The 17,227-nt window shown below is 37.5% G+C and overlaps 1 protein-coding gene across 1 annotated transcript in view; it reads left to right on the top strand.

The window, feature by feature from the left end:
* Nucleotides 1–200: 200 nt before the first annotated feature.
* The window catches only part of LOC150092466 (uncharacterized), a 268,877-nt gene continuing 251,850 nt past the window's right edge, over nucleotides 201–17,227 (top strand). Inside the window, exon 1 of the mRNA XM_090414869.1 lies at nucleotides 201–323. Coding sequence (XP_090270995.1) covers nucleotides 201–323 — 123 coding nt within the window. The remainder of the gene's footprint in view (nucleotides 324–17,227) is intronic.

The following is a 17,227-nucleotide window of genomic DNA, read 5'->3' as shown; positions in this document are numbered from 1 at the left end:
AATCCTGTTAATGAATAAAAGTTTTTGTTTTCATTTTGCATTTTTATTTAAGCCATTTCAATTAACAGCACTGAAACACTTTAATTCTGAAACGCAGTCTTAAGTTTATAACATTTTCAAAAATTTGAATGTTTCACACAAATTATTGAATTCATGTTTCAGCTGTAGTCTTAAGTCTGCATATTCATCCATGGGATTATATGGCAAGATATGTGAATCCATCTATTTATGTTGCTATTCACTCGGAAAAGGCAATAGTAAATCCATTTCTGAATGGATTTAGTGTTCCACCAGGATATGTTCATAGAATTCGCCTTAAGAAGGTAAGTGACTTCTTTACATTCCCGACTTTGGATTGTATGGTTGGTTTGCACTTTGTATTGCAGTTATTTAATTTCAACATTATGTGTTTCACCAACAATACTAATAAGTTTCTTTGCCGTTTTTTTTTTCTTTTTATGTTAAGATCATCTTTAGTAATATCATTCAGATATTTTCATCATGAAAAATCTTTCTAGAAGCAGCATTACATGTGTATCATGTGCATATATTAGTAAAGGTTTTGATATAAATGTTTTAATGCCTGCACTACGACAAAAAAAATTACCATTGAAAAACTTCCAAATCTTCCCCAGGACACATTATTTAGCTGGTACAAAATTTTATTATTATATCAATAATAATAATAACTTGTAAGACTCCTTGTGAGAGATACGGTTTACAGAACACAAAGTCTGTTATCATTGACACCAAATCTCCATAGATTCAAAGGACTCATCATGGGAGATACATACTATTACACACACACAAAGCCAATTAAACCATGCTTTAAGCTCAAGCAATGTATCTACATTCATCACAATGTAAGGCAATGAATTTCACCCACCAAGCACCCTTCATGCTATGAACCTGTTCCTTATGCCCCTGCTCACAACCTACTTACACAGCTTCCAGGGATGTCCCTTGTTCTACTCCTCTTCTCATTCTATGAAATATTTCTTCCACATTAACCTGGTAACAACCATTAACCAAACTTAAAGGGTTCAATCATATCCCCTCTCTTCCTCCTATTGAGAAGGTTTTGCAGACTGCATTCCCTCAATCTGTCTTCATATCCCACATCCCAAAAACCAGTTACGACCTTTGTGAATCTTACCTGGGCCCTTACCAATATATATTCATCTCTATCAAAACCAGGGGACCAAATCTGTGTACAGTAATCCATATGATGCCTAATCATGGCTTTATACACTGGAACTAGGCCTGCCACTACAGGGCTGCTTCATACAAGTCATTGGTAAAGAGCTCCAGAAAAGATAAGTGTCATTTGTGTAACAACTGACAATATTGCTTGCAAATAGCATAATATCGTTTATTTTTGATAGCTTGGTGCACCTGAGTGATTTTTAGACTTTGTTGATTTTTTACTGACTTCTATATACAGCAATCTTTCGATTAGTGCGCCTAATGCGTTCTTTAAAACAGGTGCATTAATCGAAAACGCACCAATCGAATATAATAATCTATGGTAAAATGTATAATTCATTGCTCAGATTTCTTTTTTGACTCTTAATTTTTTTTATAAAAGAATTAAAGTATGTCTCAAGGCCTAATTAAAGGAAAACCATGAAGCTGAAAGACGATAAAACATATTCAGAATATACATTTATTATTCTACTTCTTAACAAAGAATTGAGCTAATGTAGTTTGGCAGCCATTTTGATTCTTTTCTTCATACAACCGACGGTATGGCCCTATTGCCTCTTCTAATCTTTTGCAAATTTTACTGCTTCTCTCTTCATCAGGGTCAGCCTCTAAGCATTGCTGCTTAAAAACTTCGATTGTACAAAAAATATTTTCAAATTGTTTCAGTGAAATCTCTTTTGGCTGACTATCAGTGGTTACATTTTCTTCATATTCTTCGGGAAATTTCTGTTGTGCATCTAAATTTAGCAGGGCAGAATCACTCAATTCTTCAGAATGAGATTTAATTAACTCTTGGATATTATCATTGAAGGGGAGAAAGAAATGACGGCCATACGAATTGGTCGCCAACATGCGAAATCACGTGCTTTATAGATAAAATTTCCCAACTGTTACATAAGCAAAATAGTTACCACTTTGAAAACTACAATGATCATAAAAGAGAAGTTAATTTTCCAACGTGTAAATAATAACCAACTGTCCCAGAAGACGGATTGATTACCTATTATCGAAATGGATTCTCCTTTTTTGTGACATGTGCAGAAGTGTCGAAAGGTCTCGAATCTGTGGGCATACTATAGCAGACGACATAAAATTTGGTGGCAAAAATTTGGAACATAGTATCCCATTAAAAATAACTTTATAAAATATTTTAAATCAGTAACTAAGTTATTTCATCCTGGTGAGTGATTTTTTAAAATAGTTAGGTATAAAAATGTATAGATAGAAAATTTTGTAAATCTGTAACATTTCTTTTTAAGATGTGTACAGGCGCACTAATTGAATTTGGGTATCGAAAATAAATGACGTACTAATCGAATATGCACTAATCGGGGGCGCATTAATCGAGGGATTACTGAATAGTATTTTTGAATGTTGTCTTGAACAGATCACAATGTTCACTAATCAAAGTTGCATATACATTTCTTCATCACCTTCGTCTGCATTCTCTGGCCTATACTTGGCTTTATAGTAGTTTTATAACTGATTAACTATCTGTCCTCTCCCCATACGCTCAGGAAATTCATTCCATGCTCCTACCATTCTCCGTTCCAAAAACTCGCTTCGTATCCTATTACTGACTACTTCCATTTGCAACTTCCAGATATAGTTTCTTGTCCTTGCTATTTCCCCTTGTACTTCAGTATGAAAAAATCTCCCAGTGCTAGGTCATCATATGTACTTGGACTTTGTGCTTCTGTAAGTATTGCCAGACTTCTACTAACATGTTGTTGACAATTGAGTTATTATTATTATCCTAAGACCCTATGAAGTTAATGTCTCATCTAGGAGGTCCCTTTGTCATATACAAATCATTATAACTTGCTATAAACACATTCAAATTCTCTGCAGACACCAAACTCTCAGGCAATGCATTCCAATCATTCACCTCTCCATGCAAAGAACCTGCTTCTCACTCTCTTGCTCACACCATCCTTATATAGCTTCCAGGGATGACCTCTTGTTCTCCACTCATCTCCCACCATTTTATGAAAACCTCTTTAACAGTAATCCTATTAAAACCCCTCAGTAAGTTTTAGATATCTATCATATCACCCATCTTCCTCCTATCCATTAGACTCTGCAAATTGCATCAGCTCAACCTTTCTTCATATTAAGCATTTCAGAAATAAGAAACTATTTTGGTCAATCACCTTTGGACGCTTTCCAACATCTCTTGATAGATTTGATCACCTGGTTTTCACAACAATGTACAGTTGTCAATATGTGGCCTAATCAGAGTCATATACAATGGAACTTGATCTCCTTACTTCTACAAGTCAGTGTCCTCTGCATCATTCCCGGAACTTGTTGTGTTTTTCTGAGAATTCTAGCAATGTGTCACCTAAAATTCAGATCCTTATTCACCACCACCACCACAAGATCTCTTATTTCCTCCACCTCCAACAATATATTCTCACCAAGCATAAATTCTGCATCGCATCTTTGTTTTCCAACTTTTTAAAACCTTACATTTGGCAACATTGAACTCACATCCCCACTACCATGTCCATTCACTCATTATTATTATTATTATTATGTGACACCTCCAGGAAGTCCAAAGACTCATCGAGGGAGAACAACTACTCAACAGCTTTCTCCACCACTGAATCCACCAACTATAACTACACCAACGCCATCTACCGCCGGCCACCACCACTAGTATTTCCACAGACAATCGCAAAAATCCATGCTCAAGGCGGGATTCGAACCCGCTGCCTTTTGGCTGGAGAGCTAATACGCTAACCACTCGGCCACCCAGGCAGGCATTTCTATTCAAGTGTTCTTGTAAAACCTCTGATCTACTGCTGACAGTTCTTCTCAACTTTTCATTATCTGCAAACAACTGAATATTCCCACTCAAACTTTCCCCAATCATTAACATACAGATTAAAAAAGATGTAATCCTAAAACATATCTTTGAGGCACACCACTAGTGACTTTCCTCTCCTAGGATATTGCCCCCTCCCTCCCATACACAACTTGTTGATACCTATCAGAGAGCCAGCACTAATCTAATATCCAACCACATCCATTCTATTCTAGTTTAATTACCAACTTATCATATGGCAATAGATCAAATGGCTTCACAATATCTAAGTATACCATTGTGCATTCATCTCCCTCATTCAATGCAGCTGTCACCTTATTGTAATAAGTAAATTATTAAAATGACCTCCATTTAGCAAATTCATGCTGTCCATCAAAGATAATACCACTGTTCTCAACCCAATTCTAGATCTTATTTCTCACTAACTTCTTATACCACAACACCTGAAACAAAGATTTCCCTATAATTTGATTCTTGAGTTCTGGCACCTCCCATATGAAGTGGCACAATTTTGCCTTTCACTCCTTTGGAACTCGACCCAATGTAAGACTCATATTAAACTAGTATGACAGGGTAGATGTCATCTCCCTAGCACATTCCTTCAAAATACATAATGATATACATCAAGTCTTTATTAACATCAAGTTTGCTCAATTCTCTATATACCTCTTGTTCACTTACAGTCAGTCTCTCCTAATCATCATCAACTATTCTGAAATTCTCCTTGATGCCACATTCACACGAATGAATGACCTTTTTGAACTGTTCATTAAATATCTCAACTATATACTCCACAGCAGTTGTAGTTACACTATTCTCTCCAGTGAATGTCATCCTGCCATGATCATTCTATTTTTTTGCTGGCTACATATCAAAATAACTCCTTAGGATTATTTTTTGGGGGGCCTTAATTAGCTAACTGCCACTCATACTACACTTTTGCTCCACTTATCACCCTCCTTCCTGTTCTTTGTAATTCTCGTGTAATTGGTTATTACTACTCTTATGCTGCCTCCATAATGCCTTTTTTCCTCTGTCTCATGCTTAATCTCTTCATTCCATCTCACACCTACCTAATTTAACCTTCTCGTCCTTGGAATATATTTAGCCATTGCTTCTACTAGACAGTTATTGAATATCACCAAAGCAGCATACATCTCCTTTCATGATGTGCTTTGCATTATAGGATACTAAGGAAAGTGATGGGAAGTTTGTCCAGCTTTCCCACGAGTTGCCCGAGTCCTGACGATACTTCAAGCGCAAACTTTTTTTAGCTTATACTTGGATAAAGGATTAAACTAAACATAAAAAAAAAAATTCCAACATCATCCTGGAATCAATCCAGAGTAATTTATTAATAAGGTGCGACGCCTTTTGGCAACTTGAATAGATAAATAAGTGGGAGTAAGACACAGATATCAAATCTGTGTCTTACTCCCACTGCAGAGACCTCAAAAAAGGTCAAAACTGGTCCGTATAGTGACTCTTCCAATAATGCATAGCATTATACATGTCTCAAGCAGATGTGCTTTGCATTATGGTATGCTAAGGCAAGTGATAGAAAGTTTGTCCATTTTTGCCACGAGTTGCTGCAGTCCTGAAGATACTTCAGGCGCAAACTTTGATTGCTTACACTTGGATAAAGGATTAAACTGAATATATAATTTATAGTCTAACCAAGTGAAAAAAAAAACATCATTCTCGAATCCAGAGTAATTTATTAATAAGGTGTGACGCCTTTTGGGAACTCGTATAGTTAAATTTGACTTCTGCATTGCTTCAATCTAGGTATAATCTCTTGGTCTGGCTCCCACTGAAGAGACCCCTAAGCGTTGAAACCAGTTGGAAGCTTGGATGATGGATGGCAATGCTGTAGCCAATGAAGTTATAACTGAGGCTTGGCTGTTGCTGTTACCCAGGTAGAGGAGTAATGGATGGCAATGCTGTAGCCCATGAAGTTATTAACTGAAGTACGACTGTTGCTGTTACCCCTCAGATGAAATATGAGTGGTTCTGCTCGGTGGTGGGGTGAGCCTGACACTGGGTAGAGCCAAACGCTGAGAGTTCTTTTCAGTGACAGGGTGAGCCTGTTACTGACCAAAACAACACTGAGTTTTGATCCTTCGGTTCGCTGGGTGATCATGGGGATCTCACGAGTTTTTGGAGAGGTAACCCCGCACCTAATACAGGAAATTAGTCTGAGTAGTGACCCTTCCCATAATGCATAGCATTATACATGTCCGCAAGGAGATGTGCTTTGCATTATGGGATACTAAGGCAAGTGATGGGAAGTTTGTTTGCGTTTGTCATGATTTGCCCCAGTCCTGATGATACTTCAGGCACATACTTTGTTGCTTACACTTGGCTAACGGATTAAACCATATATATAATTTAAGTATATATAATGAATGATCTAGTTTTTCAGTTTCTTTGATTTTGATTATTTCTGGTCGGACATAGCTATTGAATATAACTTGGATATTCTTTAGGTTTATTTTTGTGCTAGCTGTTTTTCTAGCAATTTGGAATTCATGGATATGAGTTTATATTCATGAAGTAAAAAAAAACTGTCATCTGCCAAGCAATAAATGCTTAAATATTTTCCATTTCATCTTCAGATCCTTTTCTTCGCAATCAAGAAGTTTGAATATTTCTTCTCGGCATGTTGTGAGTAGTTTGGAGATATTGTGTGTCACATTTCCATAGTAGAGAGGTTTCCATTGAAAGGAATTGCACTGGTGTATGTGAGAGCCTCCATATCTCGGTCAGTTCAGATGAGGCCCTGTACTCGGAAAGACCTGGGTTCGATTCCCGTCAGTGATGTGAAGAACCTCTATCTGTCCTCTTTCAACCAAAGGTGAGTTAGCAGGTCTCATATGGAGGTGGGGGGGTTTCAACCAGAAACTCTGGTTTTTCGTCCCGTAGAACATGCAAACCAGCCCTGTGAACACACATGGATTACAGTTATGAATACATCCCAGCAATATGACGGTCCGAAGCCCATATAAAATTCGGGTAGATTGGGAAAGCAATGGTGAACTACCACTGTAAAAATCTCACCAAGCACACCTTTTTGGGCAAGCCTATAAAGTCATCTATGGTGAAATGACTGAAGGGATAAACTATCTTCACAGGTGTATGCTGATTAGGTGGTCCTGACATATGATCCTCTATTAGCTTGTTTCATAATGCTCTAAGTATCGCACAAGTTTTTACTGAATTAAAGGCTTTCTCATAATCAATAAAACCAAGACATAATGGTAGTTAATATTCATTACACTGTTCAATAAACTGTTGCATAGCTTAAAAATTGGTTCATTGTACTAAAGCCAGTTCGAAAGCCTACCTATTCCTTTGGTTGTGCTAAGTCTAGAGTTGCACAAAGCCTATGTGCCAAGACTTTTGTGTGTGAATTGTGCTATTAAGGCCAGCGTGCGCTGGCCTTAATAGCACAGCGACAGTCACTTAGCGATCGTGTGAGCTTAGCTTTATAATAATGCGGAACTGATAATACCTGACTATAATCAAGGTGTTCCGTTAAAATTTCAGGATTTGTGAAGCGATCCATCATAGAAAAAATTTGGGAAACGCTGGTGTAGATGATGGAGACAGATGGAAGTGGTGGAGACGGAGTGTTGTAGAGTAGGTGCCCTCCACCAATGAGTCTTTACACTCCTTGAAAGTATCGCAAACTAATTAAATAAATAAATAAATAAAAATCTTATAGTTTGACTGCAATTATCTCTTTATTGCTGTTCATCCATTGTTGATTGGCTTTTTTGAGACCACAGTTGTCTTCAATTGTTTGTTTTATGAATTTACAATTGAATTTTCTCATTTCTTCCATGATACATTTTCTGATTGTTTTGCATAATTCTGCATATTCAATTTTATTCTGTGACTTATCTCCTGTTTCATTTTAATTCCTTTCTTCATAAGCTGTTTGGTCTCTTCAGAAATTTCGTCATGTTTCTGTTCTGTGGTACCAGCTATTTCAAGTGAGCATTGTAAAAGGTTTTGGGGAAAATGTTATATCTTTTTGATGGATCAACATTGTAATTTCAAATAAAGGGTTTAAATGAGTAGTTTAGTGAATGTTGGAATATATCTTTTTTAATCTTATGTTTGTATAGGTCTGTGTTTGCTCTGATCTTTGAAACATTTTCTTCTTTTTGGCATTTTAATTGAATCTTACTGCATACCATATCATGGCCATTTCCAATGTTGAAGGTGTTCATAACAGAACAGTACACAAACAACAAGTTTTTCTTGTTACTGAAAGTGAAGTAAATTTCATTACTTTTTCCATTTGGACTTTTCCATGTACACTTCCTATGTTTTTTTATTTTTATTTTTTTTATTATTATTTTTTTTTTTTTTACCAATTCTGGAATTAAGGTCTCCTATTACGATTTTGAAATGATGTTTTCCTTTGTTGTAAATTTGGGATACATTATGATAAAATCTTCAATTTGTTTATCAATATGAGTTATTGTTTGTTCATACACTTAGATGATCTTGAGAGTATATTGTTTAGAGATTTGGACAATAATACTTGCTATTTGATCAGACATGTTATCAAATAAGATTACATCGTTCTACAAATATTGTAAATCATAATTCCAACTCCATCAATTCTTTCCTTATCTTGAGCTCTATAATACAGTATGCCTCCATTTTAATTGTAGAATTTATTCACCATTATCTCTAACTACACACAGTCCAGGAATGTCCCATTTTACCACTTTAGCTCTTCAGTTAACTGTATGACACTGCTCAGAGTCCTACAGTTTAAAGTCCAAGGTTTACTTTCCAACAGCTGTGAGATCTAGTTACCCACGGATTTTCAGCACCCTCTGACTTCATATTTAACTTCTGTGCTGACGTAGTAGTAGTAATAATCTGGCCTGTGGAGGATGAGGGTCATTTTATTCCTGCGTGATTCATCTTGGAAGACTGGGCCATAATTCACCACACTAGCCACTTCAGATTGGTGAATGGTAATATTTTCACATGGAATTGCCGCTGATTCATGGCTCTTTATTCAATATATTTCAGACCTGTTGTGATATCCAATGGAATGAATTCAGAGTTTCCACCTACCACCACCACCAGCTGGGAACACGCTCAGTAGCCACAGAAAAATATCTATAAATAAATAAATACATATATAGGTATCATACAATAACAATATACATATGTATATGTGTGTGTATATGTATACACACACACACACACATATATATAAAAGATATTTAATGACTAACAAACCGAGAATAAGTTAGAAAAAATTAATGATACAACTAGTTATGGAGTGGTGCTAGCATCGCCGTAGCATGTGGCGGTGAATTTGAGCTGTGTAGAAGAAAGTGATTTTTAATTGGTGAATAGTCCGTTTTTTCCCGTTTTTCTACGTTTTTGAGTGCTAAATCGTTTCTCTGAATACGAGTGTACTTCAGTGGTTGTTTTTTGGAAGTTAGTTGCTGTCGTGATATAATATATTTTGGTTACCTTCGGAATCGAATGCATAACGGTGGAAGACAAAACGAAGCTAAGTTTTCATTACTGTATTTAGTTATATTTCATTTTATTTAGTGTACTTAAATGTTTTGTTTTGCTTGTAATTGTTTGTACTTTTTTTTCTATTTATTTAATGTAATTTATTAATTGAATAATTAACGATTACGCTACTTGGCAGTAAAGAATGATGACGGATTCAGCAGCAGTCGCAAGTGTCGTAGCGCCAAGTCCTCCGCCATTTAAGAACTCAATTATTAGCAATATCATAAGGGACTTTATGGTATGCAGCACTTGCGGCACGTATGCATCTCGGGAATTAGATGTGTGGCTTGTGAAAGAGAGCGGAGAGCGTATATGCGCAAAATTCAGGCAGTTGGAGGAAATAAGTGCATTAGAAATATCGATATCCGACTTTGTTGCTCCAGGAAAGGGGAATGAATGTAGGAAGACAAGTAGTGTGATAGGAGAGAATGAAAAAAAGATATATATGAATGATAAAATAATAGTTGATAGTGTGGAAGGTGTGAGTGACTGTGAAAGATTAGGAGTTGGTTTTGTTTGGGAGAGTGAATTTAGATTAAGAGTGACTGACCTGCAGAGGGAGATAGATGAGTTGAAAGAGGAGGTGGAATGTCTTGTTAATGAGAGCAGAAGTATGAAAGATAAGATTAGGAGAATGGAAGAGATAAATGCAAGGAGAATCAGAGTAGGAGAGAAAGATAATTTAGGGAGTATGAGTGAGAGGTATGGCAATGCTAGCAGACGAGAGGATGAAAACAGTAGGAGCGACAAAATGAGAGAGGGATATAGAAGTGCTAGAAGTGAAAAAAATGGAAACAGTAGGAGAGAGGGAATGAGATAGATGTATGAGAGTGCTAGAAGAGGAGAGAATGGAAACAGTAGGAGAAGAGAGGTATGGGAATGCTAGAAGAGAGAATAGCAGTAGAGGAGAGGGAATGAGAGAGATCTATTGGAATGAAAGAAGAGGAGAGAATGGAAACAATAGGAGAGAGGGAATGGTAAGAGGTATAATGTATGGCGACTCAATGATCCGTGGTGTTCAAGATAGGATGCGTGAGGAGTGTTTGCCAGGAGGAACGATAGAAAGGGTGGCTATGGCGATTAAGAGAGCAGAAAGGGTTGATGAGATGACTGTGATGGTAGGAATGAATGACTTGAGTGGTAATGTAAGTCGGGCTGCGAGAGATATGAGGCTTTTGCTTGAGACTGTAAGGAAGAAGATAGAGAGAGGAAAAATAGTGTGTGTGTTGCCTAGGTACGATAATGATGAGCTGAGCAGAAGAGCGGTGATATTGAATGGTATAATAGCAAGAATGTGTGACAAGAGAGGACTGGAATATGTGGATGCTTGGAATGCGTTTGAGGAAAGAGAGGAATTGTATGCAACAGACCGTTTACATTTGAATGAGGAAGGACGTAGGCATCTGGAGAGATTGCTGTTCTGAAAGAGTCAGTGTGTCCCAGGGAGGATGATAGCAGGGGTGGCCTCTTGTGGGAATGGATACTTGGGAGAAGGGAGACGATGTCAGGTAATGCTGAGACAAGTGGAGTCTAGAAGGGATAATGCTGGATATAGAAACAATGGCATTTATATGCTTTATACTAATTACTAATGCCAGGAGTATCCAGAATAAGGGAGAGGAATTGGTGGAACAGATAGCATCAGCCTGGTCAAAAATTATTTGGATCACTGAGACGTGGTTGACAGAAGGGGATATAATAACAGGAATAGAAGCTGCTGGGTATAGCATTTTTCGTCAGGATAGGAGGGAAAAGCGTGGTCGTGGGGTACTGCTTATGATAAGTGATGCCCTATGTCCTCTAAGAGTGGAGGCTTTGGAAGGAAGTGAGACAAATGATTTTGAGAGCATATGGAGTGAGGTGGAGGTAGTCAAGACAGGATATTTAGTGGGATGTTGCTAAAGGCCCAGGAGCACGCAGGATGGGGACCAGGAGATGTTTACACAGCTAAGTTTGGCAAGTGCAAGAAGAATGATTGTTATGGGAGATTTTAACTACACTAGTATAAATTGAAGAGAGGAAGATGCATGTAGAATTCTTGAGGGACAAATTTCTTAGGCAACATGTAACAGAGGGAACAAGAGGTTCAAGAGTTTTAGATTTGGTTATAGCATCAGAAGAGTTGATAATAACTGAGATGACATCTCTCCCACCAGTTGGAGAGAGTGACCATATGGTTTTGACTTGGAAAATGAATAGACATGCAGGAGTATCAAAGAGACAGGAACTTATGTGGAATTATAATGCAGGTGATTAAAATAATCTTAGACGTCAACTTCGGGAAGTTTCATGAAGGGGGGAATTGGAAGGCCGGGATATCGTTAGTGCTCGGAAATTGTGAAAGAATATTTGTTAGCAGCAATGGTAAGTTGTATACCACGAGTGAAGAAGAGGACACAATTTGGAGTAAAGTGGATGACAAACAATATTAAACAGGAATTGCATGTGAAAAAGATGCCATGGAAGAGATATAAGGAGACGGGTGAAGAGAGGATGCATGAAGAATATAAGACACACACCAGAAGAGTGACTAGTGTGGTAAGGAAAGCGAAACTGGAATATGAGAGGAGATTGGCCCTAAGATCCAAAGAAAATCCTAGGAATTTTTTAGCTATGTGGCCAGTAGGAGGAGAAATGACTGTGGAAGAATGATATTGTGGGATAAAAACGGCAATAGAGTGACTGATGCAGAGGACATAGTGGAATTGTTCAATGACCACTTTATTGGAGTATTTCATCCTGGAGGAGTCAGTTTTAATGGTAGAGGGATAAGGCAGGTTCAAGGTTTAGAGGTACAGGAGGAGAGTGTGTTTCAGATACTGAGAACTCTGGATGTCAATAAAGCTTTTGGACTGGATGGTATTTCACCACGAGTTGTGAGAGAATGTGCTAGTGAACTGATAGTGCCTTTAACCTGGCTTTTCAATGAAAGTCTGGCTTCGGCAAAGGTGCCCAGGGAATGGAAGGAAGGTAAGATAGTGCCATTGCATAAGGGTGGTAACAGACTGGAAGTGTCTAATTATAGGCCAGTCTGTGTGTCATCAGTAGTTGTTAAGATCTTGGAGAAAGTAGTGAGGGACCGTACAATGCACTGGGCAGATGAGGGTAATGTTATCTGTGAGAGTCAACATGGATTTGTGAAAGGGTGCTCTTGTTTTAGCAATATGCAGGCCTTTTATAATAAAGTTACAAGAACATTAGATGAGGGAAAGGCATATACTGCAATTTTCTTAGACTTAGCAAAGGCATATGACAAGGTGCCACATGATAAGCTGATATTTAAGTTGTAACACATGGGTCTGGATGTCAGATTGGTCAACTGGATTCAGGATTGTCTGTCTGATAGGTGTCAGAGAGTTGTGTATGGTGGAGCAGTTTCAAGGGGACAGTAGGTTACAAGTGGGGTCCCACAGGGCTCAGTACTAGGATCTATATTGTTTAACCTTTATATCAATGACATTGCCAGTGGATTGTAACGGGATATTGAGTTGTTTGCAGATGATGCGAATCTGGGAAGGATTATTAGTAATAGTGCAGATGTGGTAGCCCTGCAAGAGGATTTGAATAAGCTAGATAGATGGGCAAATAAATGGGGGTTTCAGTTTAATGCAGCAAAATGTAAGGTCTTGAGGTTTGGGAAACTTCGATGGGATGCTTCATACTCTATGGGAGGAGTTATACTGGAGGAAGTAGGGGAGACAAGAGATCTGGGTTTGATGATTGATGGAAACCTGAAGTTTAGGGGACATATTGCAAAGGTGGTGAAGGTAACACAGAGGATTGCTGCAATTATGAGAAGGACACTGACCTGCAGAGATAAGAGGGTTATGATTCCTTTGTATAAGTCTCTGATCAGACCACACTTGGATTATTGTTCTCAGATTTGGTCCCCAGGATTTGAAGGGGATAAATTAACTGTGGAAAAGATACAAAGATGAATGACAAAGATAGTCTCAGGACTGTACAAGGATAGTTATGAGAATCAGCTGAAGGATTGTGGACTGCGGAGTTTTGCAGATAGAAGGAGAGGTGTTATTATTGAGACTTTTAAACTGTTGAGAGGTGGTTACAGGGTTGACACTGGGGAGTTCTTTCACTTGGTTGAACAGCGGGAAGGAGTGATGACAAGAGGCCATCCCTGGAAGTTACGAAAGGAAACTGTGAGCAAGAGGGTGATGGGTGGTTTCTTTGCATGGAGGGTGGTTGAGCCGTGGAATGCATTGCCTGAAGGGCGAGAACGGTCAATGAGTTTAAGGAGTGGTGTGATAGATTTTTTGTGTTTCTTAGGGGAACCTCCCCTCGATGAGTCTTGACAGACTTTATGTTCTTAGGAAGGACCTCCTACGATGAGTCTTTTGACTCCATGGAGGCCTGAATAATAATAATAATAGTTTCGACTTATTATGGCCTTCATCAGGTATCTTTGTAGGTAGAAGACACAATAATAAAAGATTGATGATATTAAGAAAACTGAGAAGCACAGGTTCATTGTATTAGATAATTTAAAATAAAAAAATAAATTAAATAAACTTTTTTTCCTAATCAGTAACGAATTTATTAATAAATAAATTTACATATTAAAAAATTGCTTTATTAAAAATATTTTTAATCAATTTTCTGATGATGGCCATAAATAAGCCGAAACTATTTGTATCGTTAAAGATTTCTAATTTCTTCTCGGTTTGTTAGTTATTAAATATATTTTTAAATGTATCACAGTAACCGAGTCAATGCTCATGAATACATATATCTATATATCTATACAGGGTGTTCGGGATAAATTTGACATATTTATAATTAAGTATATTTTTCCGTAAGTTACATGTATTAACACACACTTCTCTTCATTTAAAAGTTTGGACCCTTCTTCATTCATATACAAGATGTCAGAAAGGATGGATAGCTGGAACCCACCTGAATCATGGAAGAGAATAACTTGTATCATGATGATTCGTGCCCGCCATCAAAATAAGGATATTACGACTGCTGCCCAATGCTCCCTGAATACAGTAAAAACAATCAGGCATGAACTAGAGACTTGCAATGGTGACTACGAGGATGTAGCAAGAAGAAAGATCCCTAGCAGACGATCTGATTGCGTTCGTACAGCAGAATTCCTCGCAAATCTGCAGGAACAGGTGTTGAAGAACCCTGGCATTGGAATTCGGGCTTTGTTCGTGGAGTTGCTAACTGTAGTCAAGCCCTGGATAACAAGGGTAGCCAATGGTAGGCCGTATGTATGGCAGCAGGATTCGGCCCCCTGCCACACCTCTGGGAAAAGTCAAAAATGGTTGTCTGAAAATTTCTACGACTTCACCAGTCCAAATGTTTGGCCTCCAAATTCCCCAGACCTTAACCCCATGGATTATTTTGTATGGGGCGCAGTTGAAAAAGACACCAATCGCACTTCCAGTAATACAAAAGCCCAGTTAATGGATAAAATTAAAACAGTTTTTGCGGCCCTTCCCAGGGAGACTGTAGCATCAGCTTGTTCGAGGTTCCGAAGCAGAATTGAAGCTGTGATCGATGCTAATGGTGGTTATTTTGAGTAAATCTTGTTGATAGTATTGTAATTAACTCTGCCTGTAATGTTTTTTTGTCAATTCATTAAATTTAATAGATACAAAGAAGATTTTCTTTTTCCTTACGAAACTGTCAAATTTATCCCGAACACCCTGTATATATAGGAATTTTATAATAGTCGTTTTATAGTTATACGATGTTTCTTATAGTGTTTATTTGCTTTCTATGTTCCCACACCAGAAGAAGTCGGACAATCCGATGAAACATGTTGCGTTTTGAATAAATTTAATTGTTATTCTAGTCTCGGTTATAGTCAGTATATATAAATATGAATATATATATATATATATATAATTAAATTGAAGGTACTGTGGTGGTGGATCATCCTAATAGAGTAAATTCTGTTAGATCTGCCTTTCAGAGGCGTTCGGTAGCTGCCCTACCAGTGGCGGCGCAAAGATAAGCACTGCAACCCTGCAACGCTCCTAAGGAAAAAATGAAAAAATTAAATTTTGTTTGTGTTTATAAATAATAACAATGCTTATACCATTATATAAATGCAATACAACATGTTAAAGATTATAGCTTATGTTTTGACATTGATTGAATAGTTAATAATTGGAATTGTTCGATTAACGCTTTAGATTAGGACACAAATACACTGCGATCTAACGCAGTGTCGGAATTATCACATTCGGCCAATTGCATCTAGACTCGCCGATATTCCTTTGCACTTCTTATTGCATGTTACAAGTGATTTCGATACTGCTCGTTTGGGCAGTGTATTGTATGCTTGAGCACTTTATTTCCGTGAAATATGAAACTTTTACTATTCGTGCGTGTTTGTAGTGAGGGTGAACTATTTTTTGTAAATCTTATTTTATTTTGTTAAAATAACATATAATGATTTATTTATTATACATACAAGGCTGAACTATGACGATTGTCACTGTTGAAAATATGAATTATCTTTTTTCAATTATCGTTACATGAAACAAATACACTGCAATCTAACACAGTGTCACAATTAGTGCATTCGGCCAATTGCATCTAGACTCGCCGATATTTGTTTGCGCTTGTCATTGCACGCTACAAGTGATTCCGACACTTCTCGTTTGGGCAGTGTATCGTATGCTTGCGCACATTATTTCCGTGAGATACAAAACTTTTATTATTGGTGCGTATTCATGGTTAACTATTTTTTGTAAATCTTATTTTATTTTATAATAAATTTAATTTAATCCTTTATCCAAGTGTGTGCAAACAAAGTTTGCGCCTTAAAGTATCTTCAGGACTGGGGTAAGGTGGTACAACACCAGAACAACTCATTGCAAAGGTGGAGCAAGCTACCAAGACTTCTATCTCAGTATCTCCCATAATGCAAAACACATCTCCTTGCGGATATGTCTAATGTTATGCATTAAGGGAAGGGCCACAACCCAGACTAGTTTCGACCTTTATTGAGGTCTCTTCAGTGGGAGCCAGGCCCAAGTGGAGATACCCGGCAGAAGCTTTAGCAGGTCATCTCTACCTATAGGAGTTGCCAAATGGTGTGTCACCCTTTTTTAATAAATTACTCTGGATTTAGAGAAAGTTGTTGAAGTTGAAGGAGTGCCCTGGTGTTGTACCACCTTACCCCAGTCCTGAAGATACTTTCAGGTGCAAACTTTGTTTGCTCACACTTGGATAAAGGATTAAACTCAATTTATTATACTCTAACCAAGTAAAAAATAAACTTTCAACATCTTTCTCTAAATCCATAGTAATTTATTAAAAAAGGGTGGCACACCATTTGGCAACTCCTATAGGTAGAGATGACCTGCTAATGCTTCTGCCGGGTATCTCCACTTGGGCCTGGCTCCCACTGAAGAGACCTCAATAAAGGTCGAAACTAGTCTGGGTTGTGGCCCTTCCCTTAATGCATAACATTAGACATATCCACAAGGAGATGTGTTTTGCATTATTTTATTTTGTTAAAATAACATATAATGATTTATTTATTATAGATACAAGGCTGAATTATGACGAGTGTCACTGTTGAAAATATGGAAAGACTTATATTTTTCAATTATCGTTACACAAAACAAATGCACTCCTATTTAACAC

The sequence above is a fragment of the Typopeltis vanoorti genome, chromosome 26 (genome assembly GCF_054136105.1).
Source record: "Typopeltis vanoorti isolate ZY-2024b chromosome 26, IOZ_Tvanoo_1.0, whole genome shotgun sequence".
NCBI lineage: Eukaryota > Metazoa > Arthropoda > Arachnida > Uropygi > Thelyphonidae > Typopeltis > Typopeltis vanoorti.
This window is presented reverse-complemented; position numbering and strand designations above follow the sequence as displayed.